The sequence below is a fragment of the Mobula birostris genome, chromosome 2 (genome assembly GCF_030028105.1).
Source record: "Mobula birostris isolate sMobBir1 chromosome 2, sMobBir1.hap1, whole genome shotgun sequence".
Taxonomy (NCBI): Eukaryota; Metazoa; Chordata; class Chondrichthyes; order Myliobatiformes; family Myliobatidae; genus Mobula; species Mobula birostris.
This window is the reverse complement of record NC_092371.1, coordinates 177624685-177641409: the sequence shown is the minus strand read 5'-3', so window position 1 is coordinate 177641409 and position 16725 is coordinate 177624685. Positions and strand designations below refer to the sequence as shown.

The window sequence follows — 16725 nt, the reverse complement described above, 5'->3', positions numbered from 1 at the left end:
ATGAGAGGCAGTGATCGTGTGGATAGCCAGAGGCTTTTTCTCAGGGCTGAAATGACTAACACAAGGGGGTATAGTTTTAAGGTGCTTGGAAGCAGGTACAAGGGGGATGTCAGAGAGTTGTGGGTGCACTGAATGTACTGCCAGCAAAGGAGGCAGAGGCAGATACAAAGGCTCTTTTAAGAGACTCTTAGATAGGTACGTGGAGCTTAGAAAAATATAGGGCTGTGCGGTAGGGAAATTCTAGGCAGTATCTAGAGTAGGTTACATGGTCGGTACAACATTGCGGCCCACAGGGCCTGTAATGTGCTGTAGATTTGTATGTTTCTATGTCACAGTATGAACCACTGAGTCCCCGAACGTGAGTCACAGAGCCATTTCAGTGCCGCAACTTGTCCAAGAATTGGAATATTATTGTCACATGTACCAAGATACAGCAAAGTTTTTCTTGTACACTGTTCATACAGATCGATTCATTTCACAGTGTCTTGAGGTTGAACAATGACAATGCAGAACGTAGCGTAACCAGCAATGGAGAATGCACAGTGCAGGCAAGTGGCAAGGTGCAAGACCATAACGAGCTAGATTGTGAGGTCAAGAGTTCATCCTAGTACAAGGGAAGCTGTAGTCGAAGCTGTCCTTGACCTGCTGATACATCCTTTCAAGCTTTTGTATCTTCCACCTGATAGGAAAGGGGAGAAGAGAGAATTGCCAGGGTGGATGGGGTCACTGAGTGCACTGGCTGCTTTCCTGAGGCCACGGTAAGTATCGATTATGAACCTAAACAAACTATTTGACCTCAAGTAGAGTGGCAGGATAATTTTTCAGCGACGCTCAGCTATTTTCCTTGCATTAAGTTCAGCCATCTGAACCATTTAATAATGGAAATTTGAGATATTTTCACGAGGGAATTGACTGTACTGAAAGTGAAGTGCCTTTGTTTATTTGTGTCACACAGGTAATTGTCACAAGAAAGCTTGCTAAATGTTGCATTACTGTCCACAAGATTGAGGGGGCCGTTGATTCAGAACCCGTGATCCAAGAGAAGAAGCCGATCAAAGGCAGACTGGACATCCGGTGATGTTCGGCGTGGAGCACTTGTGTTTAAACTCAGTATTCACGTACACGTGTGGACTGGTGCACCCTTATAATCTGAGTGCAGCACTGGTACTGAAGGGGTTAATTCACTTCCACTCACCCCTGCTCCCTTCCTTTTGTAAAATAGGCCTTAATGCACTAAATTAAAGAATAAATTTAAATTCAGATTCCCATTTTTCAAAACATAAATCAGGCCATGGAGTACAGGAGTTAGAATGGCATATTGAAATTGTATAAGATGTTGACAAGTGCAGTTCTGGTCACCTACATACTGGAGAGATTTCAATAAGATTGAAGGAGTGCAGAAAAAATTTACAAGGGTGTTTCCAGGACTTGAGGATCTGCATTATAGGGAAAAATTGAATAGGTTCCCTGGAATGTGAGACAATGGGGGCAATCTTACAGGGTACAGATAGGGTAAATGCAGATAGGCTTTTTCCCCCTCAAGTTGGGAGAGACTAGAACTAGAGGTCATAGGTTAAGGATGAAAGGTGAAATGTTTAAGGAGAACCTGAGCAGGAACTTCTTCACTCAGAGGATGGTGCAAGTGGGGGAAGAACTGCCAGTAGAAGTGGTGGATTCAGGCTCAATTTCAGAACTTAAGGGAAGTTTGGATAAGTACATGAATGGGAGAGGTATGGAGGACTATGGTTCGGGTGAAGGTAGGTGGGACCAGGCAGAAAGCCAGGATGGCATAGACGAGACAGACTGAAGGGACAAAGCAGATAAACTGAACCTTGAACCTACTGCAACAGTCAGGAAGGTTGACGCTATAGTCTTGCCTCCACTACACTTCCTACTATGTAGATTTTGAGAGTCCACATTGTAATTTGATCTAATAAAGAAAAAAAATCAATAGAAGCAATTTCATAATTTTCTTCTGCATGCTTTAGATCTGTGGCAATGCAGAAATGAAGATGGCACAGAGGATTTTGTAAGCTATAAACAATGGGACACACAAATTCATCATCCCTCTTAGAAATCTGGTTTATTCCTCAGGCTACAATACAACACACACACAATTGAGGAACTCAGCAAGTCAGGCAGTATCTATGCAGGGGAACAGGAGCACAGAAAAAGGCCCTTGGCCCAACTTCTCTATGCCGACTACAGCATCTTCCCTGATAGTCGATATTTCAGTCTGAAACCCCTTATCAGGACTAGAAAGGAAGAGGGCAGAAGCCAGAATGCGAATTGGGGGATAGAGGGGGAGGAGCAGGAAGGAGTACAAGCTGGCAGGTGATATGTAGAAGAGGTAAAGGCTGAAAAAGGAATCTTGGAGGAGTGGAATGTGGACCATGGAAGAACGAGGAGGAGGGGCACCAGAGAGAGGTGATGAACAGGTAGGGAGAAGATAAGTGGTGAGAAGGGAACCAGAGAGACTGCCTTAATATATGTCAGCCAATGTAGACACAAGACCATAAGATATAGGACCAGAATTAGGCCAAATGGCCCATCTAGTATGCTCCACCATTTCATCAAGGCTGAAACATACAGCACATTACAGGCCCTTCAGCCCACAGTGTTGTGCCAACCATGTAACCTACTCTAGGGATTGCCTAGAATTTCCCTACAGCACAGCCCTATATTTCTCTAAGCTCCATGTACATATCTAAGAGTCTCTTAAAAGAGCCTATTGCATCTGCTTTTACCACCTCCACTGGCAGTGCATTCCACATACCCACCACTCTGTGTGGAAAAACATACCCCTTGTACCTACTTCCAAGCACCTTAAAACTATGCCCCCTCATGAAACATTTCACTCTCAGTCCCAATCTCCTCCCTACTCCCCGTATCCCTTTGTTTTCTGACTGATCAAGAACCTATTAACCTCTGCCTTAAATATACCCAATGACTTGGCCTCAACAGCTCCCTCTGGCAACAAATTCCACAGATTCACCTCTCTCGGGCTAAAGAATTCCTCCTCTCCATTCCAAATGGATATCCCTCTATTCTGAGACTGTGTCCTTTGGTCTTAGAGGACCCCAACATCATAAACATCCTTTCCACATCCAGTCTCAGAATCAACAAACTCATTCGTAAGGCCAATGATGTTGTGGGGATGCAACTGGACTCTCTCACGGTGGTGTCTGAAAAGAGGATGCTGTCTAAGTTGCATGCCATCTTGGATAATGTCCCCCATCCACTACATAATGTACTGGGTGGGCACAGGAGTACATTCAGCCAGAGACTCATTCCACTGAGATGCAACACAGAGCATCATAGGAAGTCATTCCTGCCTGTGGCCATCAAACTTTACAACTCCTCCCTTGGAGGGTCAGACACCCTGAGCCAATAGGCTGGTCCTGGACTTATTTCCTGGCATAATTTACATATTACTATTTAACTATTTATGGTTTTATTACTATTTGATTATTTATGGTGCAGCTGTAACGAAAACCAATTTCCCCTGGGATCAATAAAGTATGACTATGACTATTGAGGCCTTTCAATTTTAGATAGGTTTCAATGAGGGATCCCCCTTCATTCTTCTGAATTCCAGTGAGTACAAGACCAGAGCCATCAAATGTTTATGATATGATAAGCCTTTCAATCCCTGAATCATTTTGGTGAACCTTCATTGAACCCTCTCCAATGACAACACACCCCTTCTTAGAGAAGGGGCTCAAAACTGCTTACAATACTCCAAATGAGGCCTCACCAGTGTCTTATAAAGCCTTAACATTACATCCTTGCTTTTATATTCTAGTCCTTTTGAAATGAATACTAATATTACATATTTGTCGCCTTCACCACCAACTCACCCTGCAAATTAACCATTAGGGAATCCTGCACAAGGACTCCCAAGTCCCTTTGCACATCAGATTTTTGAATTTTCTCTCCATTTGAAAAATAGTCTATACATTTATTTCTTCTACCAAAGTGCATGACCATACACTTCCCAAAACTGTATTCCATCTGCCATTTCTTTGTCCATTCTCCTAATCTGTCTAAGTCCTTTCAGCCTCTCTGCTTCCTCAAGGCTACCTGCCCCCCTCAACTATCTTTATATCATCTGCAAACTTGGCCAGAAAGCCATCAATTCCACCATCCAAATCATTGACATAGAACGCAAAAAGCAGTCCTAACGCAGTCAGATGTGGAACATCACTGATCACTGGCAGCCAGTCAGAGAAAGCTCCCTTCATTCCCACTCTTTGTCTCTTGTCAATCAGCCACTGCTTTATCCATGCTAGAATATTTCCTGTAATACCATGGGCTCTTAAATTGTTAAGCAGCCTCATGTGTGTCACCTTGTCAAAGGGCATCTAAAACTCCAAGTACACAGCATCAACTGATTCTCCTTTGTCTATCCTGCTTGTTATTTCTTCAAAGAATTCCAACAGATTTGTCAGGCATGATTTTCCTTCAAGGAACCATGCTGACTTCAGCTTATTTTATCATGTGCCTCCAAGTACCCTGAAATCACATCCTTAACAATCGACTCCAACATCTTCCCAACCACTGAAGTCAGGCTAACTGGCCAATAGTTACCTTTCGTCTGCCCCTGTCTCTTCTTCAAGGGTGTAGTGACATTTGCAATTTTCCGGTCTTTCAGAACCATACTAGAATCTATTTATTCTTGAAAGATCATTACTAATGCTCCACAATCTCTGCATCCACCTCCTTCAGAACCATGGGTCCATTTGGTCAGCTGACTCATCTACCTCAGACCTTCCTGTTTCCCAAGCATCTTCTCCTAGTACTGTCAACTTCACTCATTTCTGCCCCCTGACACTCTCAAACTTCTGGCATACCGCTATTATCTTCCACAGTGAAGAATGATGCAAAAATAGTTATTCAGTTCACCTGCCATTTCCTTGTCCCCTATTACTACCTCTCCAGCAGTCTGATATCTACTCTCGCTTCTCTTTTACAATTCATATATCTGAAGGAACTTTTGGTAACTTCTTTATTATTGTTGGCTAGCTTACACTTGCATTCCCTCTTTATTACTTTTTTCATTGCCTTGTCGGTTTTTAGAAAGATCCCAGTACTCTAACTTCCCACTAATATTTGCTCTATTATACGCTCTCACTTTGGCTTTTACTTCTCATCAGCCATGGTGCATCGTCCTGCCTTTAGAATAGTTCTTTCTCTTTGGGTTGTATCTATTCTGTACCTTCTGAATTGCTCCCAGAAACTCCAGCCATTGCTGCTCTGCTGTCATCCCTGCTAGTGTTCACTTTGAATCAATTTTGGCCAGCTCCTCTCTCACACCTCTGTAATTCCCTTTACTCCACACTAATGAGGTGAAAATAGGTCCTGATAAGAGATCTCAGCCTAAAGCACTGACTAGCAGGGAGAATGCTATGGTTGGCATGGATTAATTGTGCCAAAGGGCCTGTTTCTGTGCTGTATAGCAGGTGAGTGGTGTAGAAATCAGGGTTCTGCAGAGACACACCAGGAGCACAGTATCTGAGATGGAACACCACTTAATTGTTCAGTTACAACATACAAGAGATGTTTGGACAATAACATGGATGAGACAGGTATGGAGGGCTATGTTCTGGGTGCAGGTAGATGGGACTAGGTAGAAGACCGGGCTTTGAGTTTGGTGGTCCCGGCACAGGTGCAATGTAGCCTCTTCTCTGATGGCAGTGCGACAAACAGTCCATGAGCAGGGTGAGTGGGTTTGCTCATGTTACTGGCCCTTTTCTGGCACCATGATGCTGGATAGAATGGTGTTGGTGATGCATTGGGCAGTTTTGACCATAGACCATAAGAAATAGGAGCAGAATTAGGCCATTAGGCTCACCGAGTCTGCTCCACCATTCAATCATGGCTGATATTTTTATCCCCTCCTCAGCCCACTCCTGGCCTTCTCCCCATAACCCCATGCCCATCAAAAACTTATCAAGTTCTGCCTTAAATACACCAATGACCTAGCCTTCACAGCTACCTGTGGAAATAAATTTCACAAATTCACTACCTTCTGGCTAAAGAAATTTCTCTGCTTCTGTTTTAAATGGAGACTGTGCCCTCTTGTCCTAGACTCCCCCACCATGGAAACATCCTTTCCACATTTACTCTTTTTAGGCCTTTCAACATCAGAAAGGTTTCAACGAGATCCTCCATCATTCTAAATTCCAGTTAGTACAGACCCAGAGCCATCAAATGTTCCTCATATGATTACCCCTTCATGACCAGAATCATCCTTGTGAACCTCCTCTGAACCCTCTCCACTGCCAGCACATTTGTTCTTAGATGAGAAACCAAGAACTGTTCACAATACTGTTGGTGAGGCCTCACCAGCGCCTTATAAAGCCTTGGCATCACATCCCTGCTCTTGTATTCTAGACATTTTGAAATGAATGTAAACAGTGCACTTGCCTTCCTTAGCATGGACTCTATCTGCAAGGTAACTTTCAGGGTATTCTGCCCAAGGACTTCCAAGTCCCTTTGCGTTTCAGATTTTTGGTTTATCTCCCCATTTAGTAAATAATCTGAACATTTATTTCTACTAAAGTGCATGACCATGCATTTTCCAACATTGTATTTCATTTGCCACTTTCTTGCCCATTCTCCCCTTTGTAGACTACCAGTGTAGAACCTTCCTGTCTGCCCCAGTGCAGTTCAAGAAAGGAATTGGGGACAATACAGTTAACTATAGGCCAGTGAGTTTCATGTCCATGGGAGTGAACTTATTGAAGATGATACTTAAGGTTAGGATTTATGTACATGTAGAAAGGCATAACCTGCTTAGAGACCATCAGCATGGCATTATGCAGGGCAGGTCATGCCTTACATAGTCATAATTTATTGATGCCGGGGGAAATTGGTTTTCGTTACAGTTGCACCATAAATAATAAATAGTAATAGAAATAGTAATAGTATTACTATTAGTAAATAGTAATAGTCATGGAAATAATAAATAGTAATAGAATAGTAATAGAAATAGTAATAAATAGTTCAATAGTAATATGTAAATTATGCCACTAAATTATGAACTAAGTCCAGGACCAGCCTATCGGCTCAGGGTGTCTGACCCACCAAGGGAGGAGTTGTAAAGTTTGATGGCCACAGGCAGGAATGACTTCCTATGACACTCTGTGCTGCATCTCGGTAGAATGAGTCTCTGGCTGAATGTACTCCTGTACCCACCTAGTACATTATGCAGTGGATGGGAGACATTAACCAAGATGGCATGCAACTTAGACAGCATCCTCTTTTCAGACGCCACCGTGAGAGAGTCCAGTTCCATCCCCACAACATCACTGGCCTTACGAACGAGTTTGTTGATTCTGTTGGTGTCTGCTACCCTCAGCCTGCTGCCCCAGCACACAACAGCAAACATGATAGCACTGGCCACCACAGACTCGTAGAACATCCTCAGCATCGTCCGGCAGATGTTAAAGGACCTCAGTCTCCTCAGGAAATAGAGACGGCTCTGACCCTTCTTGTAGACAGCCTCAGTGTTCTTAGACCAGTCCAGTTTATTGTTTATTACAAACACAATAAAGAGTTTTGAGGAGGAGACAAAGGTGCTTGATGAGGGTGAGGCGGTGGATATTATCCACAGGGACTTTAGTAGCACATTTGATAAGGTCCCTCATGCTAGGTTGATTCAGAAAATAAAGATCCATGGAATCCAGGCTGAATTGTACGTCTGGATTCAGAAATGGCTTGTTCATAGAAGACAAAGAGCAATGGTGGATGGCTGTTACTTCTGGTCAGAGGTCTGTGACCAGTTGTATTCTGTTAGAATTGATGCTGTGATCTCTACTGTTTGTGATACATATCAATAATTTGGTTGTAAATGGAGATGGGTGGATTATCAAGCTGTGATATTGCAATATTGGCCATTATGTACAGTATAAAAGATCAAAGAATATAGTGGGAAATATAATAGGTCAGTTACAGATATGGGTAGAGAAGTGACAGATGGGGTTTCATCTGGTTAAGTGTGAGGTGTTACACTGTGGAAGGTCAAATGTAAACTGAAAGTTTACAGTTAATGGTAGACCATTTAATATCACTAATATACAGTATTTCTGTTTTTGCACTTTTTTGATCATTCAATATACGTAATTGATTTACTTGTTTATCTATTATGTTTTATTTTTTTTTCTCTCTCTCTGCTAGATTATGTATTGCATTGAAATGCTGCTGCTAAGTTAACAAATTTCACATCACATACCAGTGATAATAAATCGGATTCTGATTCAGACCTTGGGGTCCAGGTACATAGTTCACAGAAACTGGCTGCACAAGAGGATAAGGTGGTAAAGAAAGTGTAGGGCATGCTTTAAGAATAAGCAAGTCATGCTGCAGCTGTCTCAAACTTTAGTTAAGCCTTACTTGGAATCCTTACCTATCTGGTCACCCCATTATAGGAAGGATGTGGAGGCTTTGGAAATGGTGTAGATGAAGTTTACCCATGTAGATGAAGTTTATGCCACCTGGGTTAGACATTACCTGCAAGGTAAGCAAGGCCTTTGACAAGGTCCCACAGGGGAGGTTGGTCCAGAATAAGTTAGGACACTATTTTCTGGAGTGCAGGAGAATGAGAGGAGATTTCATTGAGGTATGCAAAGTTATAAGGGGTATAGATAGGGTAAATACAAGCAGGTTAAGGATGAAAGCTGAACTATAGGGAATACAGATGAAACAACTTTACTCAGAAGATGGTGAGGGTGGGGAACAAGCTGCCAGTGGAAGTGGTGGATTCAGGTTCAATTTCAACATTTAAAAGAAATTTGGATAGAAAAACATGGAGGGGAGGCTGTGGTCCGGGTGAAGGTCAATGGAACGAGCCAGATTAATAATTCAACGTGAATTGAAGGGTCTATTTCTACGCTATAATGTTCTATGATTCCATGACTCTAGAAGTTTATAAAATTATGAGAGGCAGAGACAGGATAGAGTCAGAGTCTTTTCCCCAAGGGTCAAACACCAGAAGACCTGGCCAAGATTACAGGGGGCAAGTTTATTGTTAACACTATTGCCCCTGTAATCCATTTCAGGTGCCTACTTACCAGGGGTAGCAGTGGAAGCAGGTAGTTTAGTGAATATGAAGGGATTGGAGGATATGGAAGATACACAAGAGGAGGGCATTTAGTATAAATTGGCATCAAGATTGGCACAGCATGGGCTGACTGGCCAGTCCAGTACTGTAATGGACTATGCTCTAGGTTTTGAAAAGTTTAAGTTAATCTGAAAATTTTCAACAGTGGTGAGCCTGTCAATGGAAAACAAAGCACAATTTCTTTTGATATAAGATTTAATATTCAACTGTTAGGTATTACATTTAACCAAACAAGAGGAAAGACGCAAGGTTTGATCAATCTAAGCACCAGCCCAATTTGGAAAGGTTGGATACGGGCCGATACGTGGCTGTGGAGTCCAGGCACAGAGTGTATCAAAGTGTCAGGTCCTAGATCCTAGAGCAAAGAACGATCCGATGTTTAGACAGGGTGTTGTGACAAGAGGTGAGGGACAGGCCGATTCTGCTCACTGCTCCATGACTATTACTCAGCTCTGCTGAGGCTGTGATCTGCCCTGGCTCCCCGACTTTCTGTCTGCGGACTCACTTTCCTTCCAAATGCTATTTGCTTACTTTTATTGTTTGTATCATTTGTTTTCTTTTCTCTGCACATCAGGTGTTTAAGTCTTTTTTATGGGTTTCTGTGTTTTCTGGCTGCTTGTAAGGAGATGAATCGCAAGGCTGTTTAATGTATACATACTTTGATAATAAATGTATTGAACTTTAAAATTTGGAAATTTTTATATTATAATAAATACATTCTACGTAATGTCCAGAGACTGAGACTCCGGTGTGATGGTAACGTGGAGACAGAGTCCACTGTAGTGCACAGTGGTCAAACAGCATCAGGACTGAGGGGGGAGGTGAGACAGGAGCCTGAGGTAATTGGTGGTTGGAAGAGAGGTGGATAATGTCAGCCAGATAGTGCTGGATAGGAGAGGTGAGCTGGGGAGAGTTAGGGACAGTGGCAGAGGATGACAGATGGATGTAGACAGAGAAAGAAGAACAAAAAGGAGAGGAGCAGATGGAGTAGGGTGAGAGAAGGGGAAGGTGAAGATTGGTGATGGCCACTGGAGCGAGACAGGCGGGAACACTAGGAGTTACCAGAGCTGGACTCTGATCAGCAAAGTGGGGGGGGGGGGGGGGGAGAGATATGAACTGTTGGGAGAAAGGGGAATGGCAGATGGAGCCAGAGCCAGAAAGGGGAGGGGACAGTGGGGGAAGGATGAATGTTGGATGGATGGAACCAGTAGGGAGAAGTACCACCTCCCTCTGCCTCCCAACTCCAGTCCCTTCTCCTCTCCTGTACAACCTGCCCATCATCTTTCACCTCTTCTCAGTCCACCAGCCACATTGTGCTGCTATCTCACTGCTGCATCCTCCCTACACTGGCCTAAAGGTAGGTGGTCTGATAGAGGGTCACTCAAGATAAGGACAGCAATTCACCATCAGTGCAACTGAAGACCGTGGTCATCTGAACACACAGAAATATATGCTGGGTGGCTCCAACCAGAAACAGGAGCACAAGATTAGAATTCACTCATCTCCAACACATTTCCTGCTTCTACAGAGTCAAAGCCCTACCCACTATTAAGTCCATCTACAACGAGCACTGCCACACAAAATAGGAAGCAGCATCAAGGATCCTGACCATGCAGGCCAAGCTCTCTTCTCCCTACTACCAGCAGACAGGAAGTACAGGAGCCTGAGGTCCCACATCACCAGGTTCAGCACCAGTTATTATGACAAACATCAGGCTCCCAAACCAGCATGGATAACTTCATAAAAGTTGCTGGTGAACGCAGCAGGCCAGGCAGCATCTCTAGGAAGAGGTACAGTTGACGTTTCGGGCCTTGTCCCCCTCGTACCCCATTCGTTATTTATACAGGTGTCCCCCGCTTTTCAAACGTTCGCTTTACGAAACCTCACTGTTACGAAAGACCTACATTAGTATCCTGTTTTCGCTTTCAGAAGGTGTTTTCACTGTTACGAAAAAAAAAAAGCAGCACGTGCCCCAAGCAGCCGCTCTCCCCCGGATTCTCGCTGGCATTGCTTTAACACATGCCTGTGAGCAACCGTTTCCAAGATGAGTTCTAAGGTATTGGAAAAGCCTAAAAGAGCTCGTAAGAGTGTTACACTTAGTGTAAAACTAGACATAATTAAGCGTTTCGATCATGGTGAACGAAGTAAGGACAACATGAGTTTGGCTTGTGGAAGCTGACGAACATGATGTTGAAGAGGTTTTGGCATCCCATGACCAAGAGCTGACAGATGAAGAGCTAATGCAATTGGAATAAAAAAGGATAACAATCGAAACCGAATGAGTAATGATAAAGTACGACTTTAATTTTGAAAGGGTACATCGGTTTAGGAGATATTTGCAGGATGGTTTGAGTCCTTACAAAGAACTGTGTGATAGAAAAATGCGCGAGGCTCAGCAGTCAAGCAAGCCTACCACATCAGCCACAGCAGACGACGAACCTCAACCTTCGACATCGAGGCGGGCAGAGATAGAAGATGATGAGCTGCCTGCTCTAATGGAAACAGACGACAACGAGATGACACCCCAGTGTCCCACAACCCCAACCCCCAGGCCACGGACAGATACCGATTCACGGAGAATGCAATGGTAGCCGGGAGGCACACAGCACATCTTTAAGAAAAAAGCCGATATAAACATGCTAATTAATTAGGTGCCGCCGACACAATTGTCGGCCCAGCTCAGAGACGACGCAGTCAGAGATTGGCACTGATCTGGGCCGACAATTATGTGCCGGGTGGCACCTAATTAACTATCTCGTTTATTTCAGCTTTTTTCTTAAAGATGTGCTGTGTGCCTTCCGGCTACCGCTGCATTCCTACATACTTCGCAGCAACGTATCGCTCAGCGGCCTGGAGGGTGGGGGCCACTGCACCACCCAACCTGCGACCACTCAGCCTAACACACCATCATCAGTGTGCTCTGCGCTGTCTTCCCGATTCCGGTAAGTGATACTACACCATACATACATTATTTCTACTTTATATAGGCTGTGTATTTTTACGTGTTATTTGGTATGATTTGGCAGCTTCATAGCTTAAAGGTTACTGGAGAGCGCTTGCGCCGTGTTTTTGCCAACAGTGCTTGCGTGAGATTTTCGCTACGGCGAACAGTTCAGTAATGATTGTGGAAAAGTATCTCTACTTTATATAGGCTGTATATTTATCATATCATTCCTGCTTTTACTATATGTTACTGTTATTTTAGGTTTTGTTATCTGGCATGATTTGGTAGGTTATTTTTGGGTCTGCAAACGCTCAAAATTTTCCCATATAAATAAATGGTAATTGCTTCTTCACTTTACGACATTTCGGCTTCCGAACCGTTTCTACCTTCAGATGGCGAGGGAATCCTGTATACAACGCATTCTTTTTTTCTCTCTCTCCTTTTTCTCCCTCTGTCCCTCTCAATATACACCTTGCCCATCCTCTGGGTTTTTCCCCTCCTCCCCCCTTTCTTTTTCCCTAGGCCTCCTGTCTCATGATCCTCTCACATCCTTTTTGCCAATCACCTGTCCAGCTCTTAGCTCCATCCCTCCCCCTCCTGTCTTCTATCATTTCAGATCTCCTCTTCCTCCTTTCAAATCTTGTACTATCTCTTCTTTCAGTTAGTCCTGAGGAAGGGTCTCCACCCGAAACGTCGACTGTACCTCTTCCTAGAGATGCTGCCTGGCCTGCTGCGTTCACCAGCAACTTTGATGTGTGTTGCTTGAAGTTCCAGCATCTGCAGATTTCCTTGTGTTCGCATGGATAACTTCGCTCAACACTAAACACATTCTATGACCTACAGACTAACTTTGAAGGACTCTTTTCATCTCATTTCCTCAGTATTATTTTTTATTTGCACTATTTGTCTTTTGCACATTGTTTGTCATAGTGTATAGTTTTCATAAATTTTATTTTTTCTATAAATGTCTCCAAGAAAATGCATCTCAATATATGTTGACATATATGTACTTTGATAATAAATTTACTTTGACCTTATTATTTTATCACAGAAAGCATGTTCACAAAATTGCAAGCCACAAGGACAGAAGTGGGACCTTGTGCAGGTGTGGCCTGTCCCACGTCAGAAGAGGTCCAAGGTGAATTCACTTTGCCTGCAACATGGTCTGTTCACAGAGGAAACAGATTAAAACAGACAGCCGACAAGGTGCTGTGATGACTTTATGGAGCAAAATCCTGTGGTGGGTACCAGGATTCACCACCAGGGAGTTGTTACAAAGTTCAGTAGATGGCACTCTTCCCCTGTAGTTTAAGAAATCATGAAACATTCTGTGCAAGTTCATAAATCCATTGTAATATCAAATATAAAATCCGATTCAGGTTCAAGTTTCCATCTACAAACTGTCTGTAATTAACCTCACCCAAGATGAAGTGAATCAGGAAATTGCAGGAACACTGCCTACCATCTTTGATCAACAACTATTGCCTTTTTGCTTCTTAAATCATTGAGAAATGTTTTTTGAGAAGCAACTGGGACGTTCAAAGAACAGTGATTCATGCTTGCATTTATTAATCTTTCTTGCACGGTACTACAGGAAAGATACTAGCATGCATAGAAGATTGGTGGATTGGCAGGAGGCAAAGAGTGGGAATAAAGGGGGACCTTTTCTGAATGGCTGCCGGTGACTAGTGGAGTTCCACAGGGGTTGGTGCTGGAACCATTTCTTCTCATGTTATATGTCAATGATTTGAATGACAGAATTGATGGCTTTGTGGCCAAGATTGCAGGTGATATGAAGATAAGTGGAGCAGCAGGATTGTTGAAGAAGTTGCAGAAGGATTGGAAGAATGGGCGAAGTGGCAGATGGAATATAATGTAGGGAAGTGTATGGTTTTGCACTTCGGTAGAAGGAATAAAGGCATAGGGTATTTTCTAATTGGGGAGAAAATTCAAAAATCATGAGGTGCAAAGGGTCTTGGGAGTCCTTGCCACAAATATGAGGAAATTCTGGGAAGTCCTTGTGCAGGATTCCCTAAAGGTGGTTGAGCTGGTTCAAAGGCAGGTAAAAGCAATGTTAGCACTCACTTCGAGGAGACTAGATTATAAGAGCAAAAATTTCATTGGTCAGACTGCACTTGGAGTGTTGTGAGGAGTTTTGGGACCCTTGTGCAAAAGATGTGCTGGTAATGGTCAGGTCCAGAGGTGGCTCATGAGAATGAACACCTCCCTCCCCCATCTTGATCTCTCTGTCTCTATCTCTGGAGACAGCTTATCTACTGATGTCTATTATAAACACACAAACTCTCACAGCTATCTGGACTATATCTCTTTCCACCCTGTTACTTGCAAAAACACCATCCCCTTCTCTCAATTTCTCTATCTCCTCCACATCTGCTCTCAGGATGAGACTTTTCATTTCAGAATGAAAGGGATGTCCTCCTTCTTCAAAGAAAGGGGCTTCCCTTCCTCCACTATCAACACTGCCCTCAACCGCATTGCTTCCATTTCACACACATCTGCTCTTACCCCATCCTCCTGCCACCCTACCAGGGATAGGGTTCCTCTTGTCCTCACTTACCACCCCACAAGCCTCTGCATCCAGCACATAATTCTCCGTAACTTCTGCCATCTCTGACGGGATCCCACCACCAAGCACATCTTTCCCTCCCACCCCCCCCAAGCTTTCTGCAGGGATCACTCCTACACCACTCCCTTGTCCTCCCCACTGATCTCCCTCCTGGCACTTATCCTTGAAAGCAGAACAAGTGTTAGATCTGCCCTTACACCTCCTCCCTCACTACCAATCAAGGCCGCAAACAGACCTTCCAAGTGAGGTGACCTGAGAGTCTGCTGGGGTATATACAGTGTCCGGTGTGGCCACTGTATATACCCCAGCATCGGATCTCACTGTATATCGGTGAGACCCGATGAAGATTGGGAGACTGCATCACCAAGCACCTATGCTCCATCCACCAGAAAAAGTGGGATCTCCCAGTGGTCACCCATTTTAATTCCACTTCCCATTCCAATATGTCTATCCATAGCCTCTATTGTGATGAGATCATATTCAGGTTGGAGGAACAACACCTTATATTCCATCTGGTGGCATGAATATTGATTTCTCAAACTTCAGGTAACGCCCACCTCCCCTCCCCCAATCACCAATCTTACTTTCCCCCTCATTTATCTCCTTGCCTGCCCATCACCGCCCTCTGGTGCTCCTCCCTCCTTTTCTTTCTCCCACAGCTTTCTGTTCTCTCCTATCAAATCCCCCTTCCCCAGCCCTGTATCTCTTTCACCAGTCAACTTCCCAGCTCTTAACTTCACCCCTCCCCCTCCCAGTTTCACTTGTAACCTTGTGTTTCTCCCTCCCTTCCCTCCACCATTTAACTCTACTCGTCTTTTTTTCTTCAGTCCTGCTGAAGGGTTTCAGCCTGAAACCTCATCTGTACCTTTCTCCTCTCATTGATGCTGCCTGGCCTGCGAGTTCCTCCAGCATTTTGTGCGTGTTGCCCAGTTAATGGATGTGGAGAGGATGTTTCCTATAATGGGGGCGTCAAGGACCAGAGGGCATATCCTCAGAACAGATGCATGTCCATTTAAAACAGAGATGAGGAGGAATTTCTTTAGCCAGAGGATGGTGAATCTGTGGATTTTTTTTTGCCACAGAGAGCTGTGGAGGACAAGTCATTGGGTGTACTTTGAGCAGACATTGGTAGATTCTTAATTAGTTAGTTTGTCAAAGGCTATGGGGAGAAAGCAGGAGAAAGGGCTTGAGAGGGATAATAAATCAGCTGTAGAGCAGACTTGATGGGCCATATGGCCTAATTCTGTTCCTATGCTTTATGACGTTATTGTCTGAATCACTTCTCTGCAATTTCAGAGCTCACCTTTTCAGTACCTGGACTTCTGCACAGATGAAGTGAAGTTTCTAACCAGTGTTCACTTCAGTAAAGTTTGTACTGTCCTCCACTCAGCATCTCAGCACAGATTGCTGTTTTACTTTACAAAGACATACAAGTAATGGGGTTACAGAACCAGCACCCATTGCCCATCAGAATGCATTTTGGTGAAACTCGTTTGTTGAACATTTCCTTTGAACTTACCTCCTCTCATCTTAAATGACTAGATATTTTAACCCTAGAAAAAAGGTTCTCTCTACTCTGTCTATGCTGCTCAATCTTACAAACCTCTGTCAGATCTCCCTTTAGCCTCTGTGCAGCCAGAGAATATGCTTTTTATCTCATACCCTCTAACCCTGGGAGCATCCTGCTAAGCCTCTTCTGCAACCTCTCCGAGTCCTCAACTTCCTTCCTGTAATATGGCGACCAGAACGGAAGACTACATTCCAAATGCAAGCTAAATTTTATAGAGCTGCAGTGCGACTTGAACTCAGTGCCTTGATCGAAGGAGTCAAGCATGCCATATACCTTCTTTACCAGACTTTCTATATGTTGCCGTCACTTCCAGGGAGCTATGGACTGGGACAGACAACCACTCTGTACATTAATGTTGTTAAGGGTCCTGCCATTAACTTTATACTTTTCCCCCTTACATTTGACCTCCCAAAGTACAACACCTAACACGTACCAGGATTAAAGTTCATCTGTAGGTGAAATGTTGGAAGCCAGTTTGCAAAAGCAACACTACAGCAGTA

The 16725-nt window shown here is 43.8% G+C and overlaps 1 protein-coding gene across 3 annotated transcripts in view; it reads left to right on the top strand.

Moving 5' to 3' along the window:
• myom2b (myomesin 2b) overlaps positions 1–9811 on the top strand; it is a 147300-nt gene extending 137489 nt beyond the window's left edge. For all 3 annotated transcript variants that reach the window (XM_072251126.1, XM_072251129.1, XM_072251128.1), the window contains one exon: positions 956–9811. In XM_072251126.1, coding sequence (XP_072107227.1) covers positions 956–1078 — 123 coding nt within the window. In that variant the 3' untranslated portion in view covers positions 1079–9811. The remainder of the gene's footprint in view (positions 1–955) is intronic.
• Positions 9812–16725: the final 6914 nt, after the last annotated feature.